The sequence below is a fragment of the Microtus ochrogaster genome, chromosome 2 (assembly GCF_000317375.1).
Source record: "Microtus ochrogaster isolate Prairie Vole_2 chromosome 2, MicOch1.0, whole genome shotgun sequence".
NCBI lineage: Eukaryota > Metazoa > Chordata > Mammalia > Rodentia > Cricetidae > Microtus > Microtus ochrogaster.
In genome coordinates, this window is record NC_022010.1 from 21,304,607 (window position 1) to 21,316,518 (window position 11,912).

The following is an 11,912-nucleotide window of genomic DNA, read 5'->3' on the forward strand; positions in this document are numbered from 1 at the left end:
GCTGGGGTGTGGCTCAGTGGTAGAGCACCTGCCTAGAATCCCCCAGTGAGGAGCTGGGGTGTGGCTCAGTCGTAGAGCACCTGCCTAGAATCCCCCAGTGAGGGGCTGGGGGTGTAACTCAGTGGTAGAGCCCCTGCCTAGAATCCCCCAGGAGGAGCTTGGGATGTAGCTCAGAGGTAGAGTCATTGAACAATATGTGGGAAGGAGGCACTGGGTACAATCTAAGAAAGTGGATGAGGGAGGCAGAGCAGGCTGGGTTTGTGCTCCCAGGAACATTTAGCACAACCGTGGACAGGAAGCAAGTCCCCCAGATGACTACCTGACTTGCACTCTGCAGTTTACCCATCCTAAGTGGTAAAGGATGGAGTTGCCTAGCAACATAGAAGAAGCTGGAATGAAGAGACAGCTGGGATTTCTAGATTGGTCCAGTGGGGATGGGAGTTCTGGGAGGAACAACAGGCAGGCTACGGGGGAGGGGGGTGTCCTAAGGAGGCTGCTCTTTCTTTTTTTTTTTTAGATTTATTTATTTATTATGTATACAACATTCCTTCCATGTATACTTGCATGCCAGAAGAGGAGAGGGCACCAGATCTCATTATAGATGGCTGTGAGCCACCATGTGGTTGCTGGGAATTGAACTCAGGACCTCTGGAAGAGCAGTCAGGGCTCTTAACCTCTGAGCCATCTCTCCAGCCCATGGGAGGCTGCTCTTTCAATGCCAATAATAAAAATGGTCGTCTTTAAGCCATATAGGAAGATGACCCCCAGAGTCCCAGGATCAGAAAGCTGAGTAAAGACCCTGAAACTGAATGTAAGCCACTGTCACCATCACAGATACCCAGGAGCATCACAGGGGAGGGAGGGAGGGCTTAGTTTGGCTCACAGTTTCAGAGGTTAAAGGCTGTGGTCGCTGGTTCCTTAGTTCCTCCACTCAGGTAGAACATGGTGGAAGAAGGGACAGAATAAACAGCTCAGGGCATGGTGGCCAAGATGAAGGGAGAGACAGTGGTTAAGGCAGAGTCTTAGGGGCTGCAGATATGGCCAAAGGTAAAGAACACTTGTTGCTCTTGCAGAGAATGAGTTAGGTGCCCAGCACCCACACAGCACTCCCACCTGCCTGTAACTCCAACTCCAGGAAGTCCACAGTTTCTACTCCAGGGCTCTGGGGACCTTGGAGGCTACTGAAGAGCATGGGGTCACCCAAAACTCGACTGGCACCATTTGGAAGAGTCTGTCCCCTCAGCCTCCTTGACCAGCCCTGGGGATGAATGACCCCTGGGATCCCCAAGAGTGCTATTTAAGACACACACACACACACACACACACACACACACACACACACACCTGACTCCTATCTCTCCACCTGTCTCATGCACGCTGTTTGATCAGCAGCCTGCACCTTTAGCTTCGGTGGCTGGGAGCATGCTCGAATAGAGCCTCTGCGATGCAGGAGATCCCCAGGGAGAGCTGTGTAGGGGCCCAGGAAGATCAGAAAGTCAAGGTCATTCTCTGCTATGTGTGGAATCTGCAGATAGCCTGTGCTACATGAGACACTGTCTCTGAAGGAAGGAGAGGAGGAAAGGAGGGGAGGCAGGGAGGAGAAAGCAAAAAGCAAATACTTACCTACGTTTCCCCCCTCAGCCCAAGGCTGCCATGGGACCAAAGCCATGAATGGTGCCACCCCCGGCTCGGCCGCCGCCCCCGCCCCAGTCCCCGACTGGCGGCAGTTCTGCGAGCTACACGCACAGGTGGCTGCTGTGGACTTCGCTCACAAGTTCTGCCGCTTCCTTCGTGACAACCCGACCTACGACACGCCTGACGCAGGGACCTCATTCTCCCGCCACTTTGCAGCCAATTTCTTGGCAGTCTTCAGCGAGGAAGTGCGCCGTGTGCTGGGGACAGCAACGGATACCATGGAGCCCGAGCCTGCCTTGACCTCCGTGACATCGGCACTCAAGGCTGCAGCCTATGGCCACTCCCGCAGCTCCGAGGACGTGTCTGCCCACGCTGCCACCAAGGCTCGTGTCCGCAAAGGCTTCTCACTGCGTAATATGAGCCTGTGCGTGGTGGATGGGGTACGCGACCTGTGGCACCGGCGAGCGTCCCCGGAGCCAGATGCTGGGGCCACCCCCAAGGCCGCCGAGCCTGCATCTGAGCCTCGGGACAAATGGACACGACGCCTGAGGCTGGCACGGACCCTGGCGGCCAAGGTGGAGTTAGTGGACATCCAGCGTGAGGGCGCGCTGCGCTTCATGGTGGCAGATGATGCAGCCTCGGGCCCTGGGGGCACCGCACAATGGCAGAAGTGTCGCCTGCTTCTGAGAAGGGCTGTGGCTGGGGAGCGCTTCCGCCTGGAGTTCTTCGTGCCACCCAAGGTTCGTATCTTGGCGCATGTTGCCATCACTCTCCCCATCACTCACGGGGACCCGGTCGCCTATATGGCCTAAGGGATCCGCAGGCCTGTGACAGGTGGGTGCCTGGGACTGGGTTTGGGTATGGTGTGACCTGACTTGATTGTCACAGTTTTAGTATAGAAGGAACCTCCCAGAGATGAGTTGCAGCATTCGAAGGCAGGGAGTAGCAAGGTACAGTCAGACATGTCCCCCGAGGCCTGTGTCCTGCTCCATGGCAATCAGACATCTGCTGGCCCTGCCAGGCTCCAGCTGAGCCCGGCCCAGTGGCCCCTTCCTTCTCATCAGGAGGAAAAGAGTCTTTGCCTGCTGCTACCATTTTACATGCCCCTTTGAGCCCTCTGGCCCCTGGTCCCAGCAGCCATCAAAGCCCTCCTGTGGCAGGGGATGGGAAGCTTGGGGTCTGCTTCAGGGAGGCAAATGTAACTTGCCTGAAAAGTAGAGGTGCTGGGGGTGCAGTTCAGAAGGTAGAGTGCTCACCCAGCACTCAGGAAGCCCAGAGTTCTGTCACCAGTCCCCAAAATCCCTGAGTGGTGTGCACTCGGAAACAAGAGGACCAGAAGTTCCAGGTTATCCTCAGCTACATAGGAAGTTGGAAACTAGCCTGGGCTGCATGAGACTGTCTGGAAAGAAGAAAACAGAGTAGATCCTTTGAGGAGGGGTCTGGCCTGCCTGCGGTCGCAGAAGAAATTATACATCACCACTCAGATGGTCACAAAAGGAGTGGGATAGAGTCCCTTGAGTACTAGCAAGGCAGCTGCTAACACCCCAAGACCTGTCCACCGCAGGGATCAGTCTCCCCGGGGCTCTCCTAGATAGCTTGACTCAGTGTCCTGGAGGTTTGTCCCCCAAGGTTCCCCTCAAGGTGCCAGGGTGAGAGCTGCCCGCAGTTAGATGCTCCCAGGACACGCTGGTGAGGAGCTCTCACCCCAAGTCCCAGAACCCCCAGATTTCCCAAGGGAGGTTTTACCCACACCCTCAACTTTTTCAGCCCCTGAGAAAAATGCCACTAAATTCAAGTCTACAGACAGAGAGACCAAAGCCTGGTGAGGGGTGGCTTGCCCAGGGTCACCCAAAGGGCAGGGGCAGAGGCCCAAGGTTTCACTGTTTCCAGCTTTGAGTGGCAGCCCCAGCTGCTGCTCTCCAAATAGCTGTGCCTGCTGCCCTGGGGGAGAGGACACGGCAGCTGTGGCCCTCCCAATCTTTCCAGTGATCCCCACGGAGCTCTCCAGTTCTACTGCTGTCAGAAGAGAGCGTTCCCGAGGGATCACTGAGCCCTTCCTTCCGCAGTTCAATGAAGACAACAGGTTCCTTGCCCCTGATCTTGCTTCAGGCTCTCAGAATATCAGCGCATAGTAGAACACTTAGGAGTGGTTCGTGGAAGTGTGGATCATTCTAGAATGTACTGGTCTATCTTCTGTTTCTGAAACAAAATACCAGAGGCTATATAGTATATTTAAGAAAGAGAGAAAGAAAAAGAAAGGAAGGAAGGAAGAAAGAAAGGCAAAAAGAAAGGAAAGAAGGAAAAAAAGAAATTGGGCATGGCAGCATGCCTATAATCCCAGCACTGGGGAATAAAGGCAGGAGGATCAGGAGTTCGATGTCATCCTTGGCTACATAGCAAGTTCAAGTCTGAGCTCCATGATACCATATCTCAAAAATGGGGGGGGGGGAGCAGATCAGTTTAGCTGGGTTTTAGAAACTGCACATCCAAGGTCAGGAAGCCTGGTCTGTTCTACCTCTGCGAAGGTCTTCTCAGCCCCTCATGGCAGGGCAGACAGGGGAGGAGGAAGTAGCCATGTGTAGAGAAAGTCAGGTATAGAGGGACCTCACCTTCTAACAACCCATTCTGACCAGATAACTAACCAGGCTTCCTGAGAACTGCATTAATCTCCTCCTGGCATAGCAGCTCCAGTGACTAGGGCCTGCCTCTTAGAGGGTCGAGCAACTTATAAACATTTTAAAACATTTATTTATTGAGCAGGGGGAATACACATGTGGAGGTCAGCAGACAACCTGTGGGAACCAGTTCCTTCCTTCTACCCTGTGGGTCTTGAGATCAGCTCAGGAGGCAGAGGCAGGCGGGTCTCTGTGAGTTCAAGGCCAGCCTGGAGGAGTAAAGAAACCCTGTCTTAGAAAACAAACAAACAAACAAAAACCCAACAAATGCAGGCAAGCAGGCTGGGTTGCAGACCCCTTTCCACACTGAGCCATCTCACTGTCCTTTCGATATTACTTGTGTTTTTGTTTTGAGAAGGTCTCAGGGAGATCAGGCTTCTGGTTCTGCCTTTCGTTTCCCCTCTGCTGGGATTATAGGCATTTATCACCACGCCCAGGTTATGTGGGGCTGGGGATCGAACCCAGGACTTCCTGAATGCTGGGTGAGCACTTCACCAACTGAGCCATATCACGCTCATATGTTTTTCTCTCTCCCCACCCCATCTTGTGTTATGAGCATAGTGGGAGCCAAACCCCCAGTCCATTAGCCCTGGGGGAGCAAACCATGTCTAACCCATCGTACTCAGGAAGGCTCAGAATAGGTTTCCCTGCTGTGTCTGGTCCTCAGGGTCTGCCCCAGGGTGAAGGGGTACCCAAAGCACTTGTCCTGACATCCTCACTGCCTGTCACCCACCTACCTACCAAACCAGATCTCCCTGGTCCCTTGGCTTAGGGGTTAAGAGCACTGACTGCTCTTCCAGAAGATTCGGGTTCAATTGCCAGCTGCCATAGGGCAGCTCCCAAATGCCTATAGCCCTAAGATCTGACACGCTCATATAGACATTCATGCAGGCAAAATACTAATGCAAATAAAATCTAAAATAAAGTAATTTTAAAAAACAATAAACAAAAAATAGGGAGAAACAAGTCAAGCCAGAGGCGTGGCTCAGTCACTAACACTTGCCTAGGGTCCCCCAGTGAAGAGCAGGAAAGGAACTCCTGTAGAGCCCTTGCCTAGTAAGCATGAGGCCCTGGGCTCTACCCCAGCACTGGGGGTGTGGGGTAACTGCAACTACATTAGGACAGACAGATGGCCTCGGACATCGGGCTGAGGGAAGGGACCTCCAGCCAGTGGGAGCCCGACGGGAGGCGTCATTATAAACCTTTCTGCTCTCTCTGTCCCAGATGCCAACCCCAGCCACAGGCTGGTGTCGTGATGTGGTCAGCTAAGCCCATCAGTCACTGCTGTAGGCCCAGCCCAGGGCCCGCTGGACAGTGTCCAGAGTGGCCAAGAGTTCAACTCTGATATGAGGCCCTTCCCTTTCCACCTCAGAAAGTCCCTGTCCCGGAGCCCAGCCCTGCCAGGAATGTCGGCCTCCGGCCAGTCCAGGGAGGTTCGGGGGTGTAGCCAGGAGCTGTGGACCAGAGCATAAAAGGGCCTGCATAGAGTGATCCTCTTAAGGAGTCTTGCTAACTGCCCTGGTTTAACCCTGTGATGGCAGCATGGGGATGCTGGCTCCCCTCTCCCACAGGCCTGGAGACAGGCCACACCCAGCTCCAGAACATCTCATCCAAAGCAGGAAGCTGCCTTATTTTGGGAGCCATGCCTACCACACCCCCAGTCCCTCATTGGGAGTTCTAGGCAGGTGCTCTACCACTGAGCCCTACCTCCCAGCTCCTCACTTGGGGATCATTTGATTCAGTATCTCACATAGACCAAGCTGGCTTGGACTCACTGTGTAGGTTTCTGTGCTATGATCTACATAGCGAATTCCAGGCCAGTCAGATCCAAGTAGTGAGACTCTGTCTCAAAAAGAAAAATAATTTTGAATGCCAAATACAGTGCTCTACTTGTACAACCCCAAAGCCCAGGAAACTCAGGAAGGATTGACCAAGCTCAAGCCAACCTGGGCTACATAGTGGGTTCTAGGTCAGTCTGTGCTGTGGATTGAGACCCTATTTCCAAAAACCAAGGGTGAGGGGCGTGGCTCAGTGAGGGGCTCAAAGGAATGAGGGAGGTGAGAAGGGGGGGATCACATGAAGTAGGTGCACTGGCTGCAGGGTGGGCCAGGGAGCGCTCACAGCTCACAGGGTTGGGGTTCAGGAATTGGGGACTCAGCAGTACCAGCCAGCCTCTAACTTGCTGTGACCATAGGAGAAGGGTTCCCACTGTCTCTCTCAATGTCCCCATCTCTAAAATGGGGTTGGTAATGCACCCACAGCAGCACGACCTTGGCAGTCTTGGGGGCCGTGACCCATGTATGCTGCAAAGTGGGCTGGGAAGTGCGGAGAGGGTCTCCTAAGGCCTGTGAGGGGCTCCTCCCACTGTTCTTCCTCTGGCCTCCCAGGCTTCCAGACCCAAGGTCAGCATCCCCCTGTCGGCCATCATCGAGGTCCGGACCACCATGCCCCTGGAAATGCCTGAGAAGGACAACACCTTCGTGCTCAAGGTAAGAGCCCACTGCAGCCCCCAAGGTCTGTGGCTGCCTGGACCACAGCCCTAGTGGGCAACACAGCGTTAGCTCCTTACAGGGGGACCAGTTAGACCATCAAAGGGAGCAACAATGAGGGGGTGCCCATGGACCCCACAACAGGTGGGGGGCTAGGAGGCTCGAGTCTGGGTCTGAGTGCTAGTGTCCATCCCGATATGGTTGGCCACCTGGATTTCCTCCCCGTTCTAAATTACATTTATTATTATTATTATCATCATCATCACCGGCTTTTCGAGACAGGATTTCCCTGTATGTCCTGACTAGTAGCTCTGTAGACCAGGCTGGCCTTGAACTCACAGAGACCTGCCTGCCTCTGCCTCCCAAGAGCTGGGATTAAAGGCGTGCGCCACCACTGGGCCACATTTATTTGCCTGCCTGTGTGCCTGCGTGTGAATGCCATAGGAGGTCATGAAGGTCAGAGGACAACTTTCAGGGGTCAAGTACGAGAACTGTCCCCTTCTGCCAGTGGGCTCCTCCCCTGGGAATCAAACCCAGCTTGTCAAGCCTCGTGATGGGCACCTTCACCCACCGAACCATCTCACCAGCCCAACCCTGTTCGCCATTCCTTCCTGGGTCTGAGTAAATGTCATTGAGTTCCCTTCCCCTCCCCCGCCTCTGGAGCCCGACACACCCACCTCACAGCTACCAGTGACCAGCTTGTTGAAGTTATGCAAATGTCCACAGGCAGAAGGAAGTGGAGTGTGGGAACCAGCCCTGGTCCCTGCAGAGGGCACAAAGACAGGAGGGTGGGTGGGAGGCACCCTAGAGGGTCTGGGAGCCTCCTGTCCTTTCTCCTGGCCCTCAGCACTGGAATGGCCTGCAGGAGCTGCTGAGGCATGGGTCCAGCCTGCTAGGGTTGTGGTCAGGGCTTCCTGGAAGGAGTTAGACCATTAAACGAAGTCCCTCCGGGAGGCCTGTTCCTTCCCCTTGAAGCTGCGCGGAGCCCCCACCCTCTCTGGCAAGCTCCTATTGAGCTTGTGTTTATACCAGCCACAGATTCTTTTATTCATTGGGTAGATGTGTGCCAACTCCATGTCCTGAGTTGTCCCCTCAAGACTGATCGCTGGGGACACAGCCGCTGTCCATCTGGTGCTCTCAGCTGCTGGGTGGTCCCCGGGCACCACTGAGGCAGGAGGACTCCTCTGCCAGCCCCACTGTGGGCCGTCTCCCCACTGAATGAGGAAGGCTGTCAGGATCCTCTTACCCAATACCACATTACAACAGTGATAGGACAAGGGACCAAGAACAGGAAGACCTGGTGGCCCGGGCTCAGGTCTCAGCAGCTGCTGGCTGCCGCGGGACTTCTGAGCAAGTTTCTCCCTCCCTGAACACAAGGCTTCTTGTCTATAGAATAAGTGTTACACTTAGCCTCCATCCCAGGGCTGTCGGGAACTCAATGGACAAGGCACAAAGAGCATCGGCCGCCACAGCAATAGCGCCGCAGTCGCTAGGCCTGGGAGCACCCCGACTCTCTGCCAAGGCAGCTGGCCCTCCCACACGACTTAAACCCTATCTGGGATACCAGGACATGGGTTGAGCATGCTGGGTCTCCGGTCCCACACTCAGGGCCTCCAGAGCCTGGCATCTCCTCCCCTGTGTGGGCTTCAGGCTGCAGCCCTCACCCTGACTTGGGTGATTCCCCCCACACTGTCCTTTCTGTTCATATCCACGGGACCTAACATAGGGGCGAGCAAAGGCTCACTGGTCCTGGGGCGCCGACCCCCCCCCCCCCGCCGCAATGGAGGAAGCTTTACCAGGGCTGCTGTCATCCAGGTGGAGAACGGAGCAGAGTACATTCTTGAGACCATAGACTCCCTGCAGAAGCACTCATGGGTGGCAGACATCCAGGGCTGCGTGGATCCGGGGTGAGTATTCCAGCCCTGAGAATGGGGGGTGGAGCTGGGGGTGTGCCTCGTCCCCTCCTTCCAAGTGACCCAGCTACTAGACAGGGTAAGTAAGTACTAACATAGAGCCAGCATTAGCTATTCCCAAAATGGGCGGGAGGATCAGGAGCCTAGGGTCATCTTCAGCTTCATAGCTCGCTCAAGGCTAGCCTGGGCTACATGAACCCCTATCTCAAAAACAAAACAAAAAAAGCAAAACAACCCCCCTAAAAAAATAACAACAAAATGACTAGGCCAGAGCCAGACAGATGGAGGGTGTCAAGGCCTCCGTGGCGTCTAACCCTGGGCCTTGTGTGTGCTACACGTGTGTTCTAAGACACCTCTCGTCACAAGTAGGACTTGGGGGCTGGATAGACGGCCCAACAGTACTGCCCTGGAAGGGCATGAGTTCAATCCCTGGCACACACGTCAGGCAGTTCATAATCACCTGTGACTAGCGTTCCAGGGGACCGGATGCCTTGGCCTCTTCCAGCAGCTGCACCCACACGCGCCTATGCACTCGTGGGCACACGCGTGCGTGCACGCACGCACACACATTATTGTTATAGAGAACAGTTGGATTTCGATGGGGGAGCTGGTAGGCTAAGGGCACTATGGAGCCGTGGTTGGTGACATGGGGGGCACTTCCGGTCAGTTATGTGCAGGAAGAGGATGGCCTCACTGTCCAGAAGAGAAGCCCAGGGCGAGGCTGCAGCACGGTGCCACCAGCTGAGCACTTGGCAGCCGTTTCTCTGGCTAATAGGATGGGGGGGGTGCTTTCTAATTAACAGATTCATTTCACTAAAGCTCAGTTAGAGTCCCGAGTGCCTCGCAGCCCTCAGCCCCAAAGTGCTTGCCAGTCACCTCCTATTACTCTGACGGCCATCTGCCCCAGAGACTTCCCCATGGGGTCAGACCTTTATTAGAGCTGGGATGGCCTCAAAGGGGCTGCCCAGGCCCCACTGATCACACTGTCCCCCACTGGAAGGTATCCATGGGACCCCAGGAATGAGCCACAACTTCAGGGAACACTATGTTCCTGGTGGCCTCGATGATGGGTCACTCACCCAGAGGGTGAGGGAGTGGGAAGGACTTGGTGTTCTGTGAGCAGTCCACGGTCCCAGCCCAGCCCTGTGGCAAGATGTGCTGTGCTTCCTCAACTCCACAGGGATAGTGAGGAGGACACGGGGCTCTCCTGTGCTCGGGGAGGCTGTCTGGCCAGCCGGGTGACTTCTTGCAGCTGTGAGTTCCTGGCAGAAGGTAGGTGGGGTGGAGCTGGCTGGAGTCAGGGGGACAGTGCGGGAGGGTGGAGGGCAGATAAGAGACTTGCCTGCATCTGCCCCTATTTCCCTGCAGCGGACACGTCCCGGCCCCCAGAGACAACAGCGGTGGGTGCCGTGGTGACAGCCCCACACAGCAGAGCTCGCGACACCGTGGGAGAGTCCCTGGCCCATGTCCCTCTGGAGACTTTCCTTCAAACCCTGGAGTCTTCGGGTGGTGCTGTCAGTGACAGCAACAACACAGGTGCCACTGGAGTCCCCGCCCCCTCTACAGGGACCCACGTGGATCCCCAGGAAGCAGTGACATTTCACCAGCTGTGTCTACAGTGGTTCTGGCTTTTGCAAGCCAGTATGGGCACTTGACTTTTCCCTCAGCTGTGGGGGTGGTGGCACACACCTGTAATCCCAGCACTCAGGAGGCTGAAGCAAGGAATGCCGCATAGATTCGGGGCTAGCCTAGGCTACATAATGAGACCTAGCAAAAAGAAGAAAGAGAAAGACAGACAGACAGGAAAGGGAGGGAGCTAAGTTGTTCATATAGAGAGACACAAAAGGTAAGTTTGGTGGCATAGCCTGTACCCAGCAGTTGGGCTGTAGAGGCCAGAGCTAAATGTCTGGTTCATTGGTTCACTGGTTAATAGTGATTGCTGCTCTTTCAGAGAACCCGTGTTGTGGAATATTAATTTAACTATGTAAAGGTGTGTTACATCTATTCATGCTGCATTTGTTCATTATGTAAAGATGTGTTGCTGTTTCACCTTGCCTGCCTAAGGCACCTGATTGGTCTAATAAAAAGCTGAACAGCCAATAGCTACACAGAGGAGGGACAGGCAGGGCTGGTGGGCAGAGAGAATAAATAGGAGGAGGAATCTAGGCTGGAGAGAAAGGGAGAAGAGAATGAGGGAGAGAGAGAGGGAGACCTGGGGCCAGGCAGCCAGGCAGATATGGAGGTAGACATACAGAAGGAAAGAAAGGTAAAAAAAAAAAAAAAAAGCTCCAAGACAAAACATAAATGAAGGAAAACAGGCTAATGTAAGTTATAATAACTGGCAAAGAACGAGCATAAGCTAAGGCTGAGTGTTCATAACTAATAATAAGTCTCTGCATAGTGATACGGAAGCTGGTTGGTGGTGGCCCAAGAGAAAGCTTGGTTCCCAGCACCATGTAGGGCAGCTGACACCTGCCTGTGATCCAGTTCCAGGGGATCTGATGCCCTCTTCTGGCCTCTCCCGGCACCCACATGCACACACCAACACCTATACACATAAACAGAAGGACATAATGGAACCAGGGTGGAGAGAAGGCTTGGCTTCTTCTCAGGTTTGTTGCTGACTTGCAAATGCTCCCTCCCCATTCCTCAGTTTACCTGAAGGCTAACTAGATGTAGTCAGCTCTTTGTGCAGGTCTGATATTCAAATGGCAATTTACCCAAAAAAAGAAGATATGGCTCCCCATCTCTCATTGACTTATTTGTCTTCCTTCTGCCCCAGGGGACGAAGGAGCTGAGCTGGACACTGAAGCCGAGACCGAGCTGGAACTCTCCGACTACCCCTGGTTCCACGGAACACTGTCCCGAGTGAAGGCCGCTCAGCTGGTGCTGGCCGGTGGGCCCCGGAGCCACGGCCTCTTTGTGATCCGCCAAAGTGAGACTCGGCCTGGGGAGTGTGTGCTGACCTTCAACTTCCAGGGCAAGGCCAAGGCAAGTGTGTCGGGGTGGGGGTGATGGGGAGAGCAGCCTGTTCTGGAGAAGGTGGATGATAGATAGATAGATAGATAGATAGATAGATAGATAGATAGATAGATAGATAGATAGATAGATAGATGATTGATAGATGATAGATAGATAGATAATTGATAGATAGATAGATAGATAGATAGATAGATAGATAGATAGATAGATAGATAGAT

At 54.2% G+C, this 11,912-nt stretch overlaps 1 protein-coding gene across 2 annotated transcripts in view; it reads left to right on the top strand.

Moving 5' to 3' along the window:
- Sh2b2 (SH2B adaptor protein 2) overlaps positions 1-11,912 on the top strand; it is a 28,581-nt gene that overhangs the window by 10,628 nt on the left and 6,041 nt on the right. For both annotated transcript variants that reach the window (XM_026788458.1, XM_005344589.3), the window contains exons 2-7: positions 1,642-2,375; positions 6,698-6,799; positions 8,615-8,706; positions 9,893-9,984; positions 10,081-10,248; positions 11,495-11,703. In XM_026788458.1, coding sequence (XP_026644259.1) covers positions 1,668-2,375; positions 6,698-6,799; positions 8,615-8,706; positions 9,893-9,984; positions 10,081-10,248; positions 11,495-11,703 — 1,371 coding nt within the window. In that variant the 5' untranslated portion in view covers positions 1,642-1,667. The remainder of the gene's footprint in view (positions 1-1,641; positions 2,376-6,697; positions 6,800-8,614; positions 8,707-9,892; positions 9,985-10,080; positions 10,249-11,494; positions 11,704-11,912) is intronic.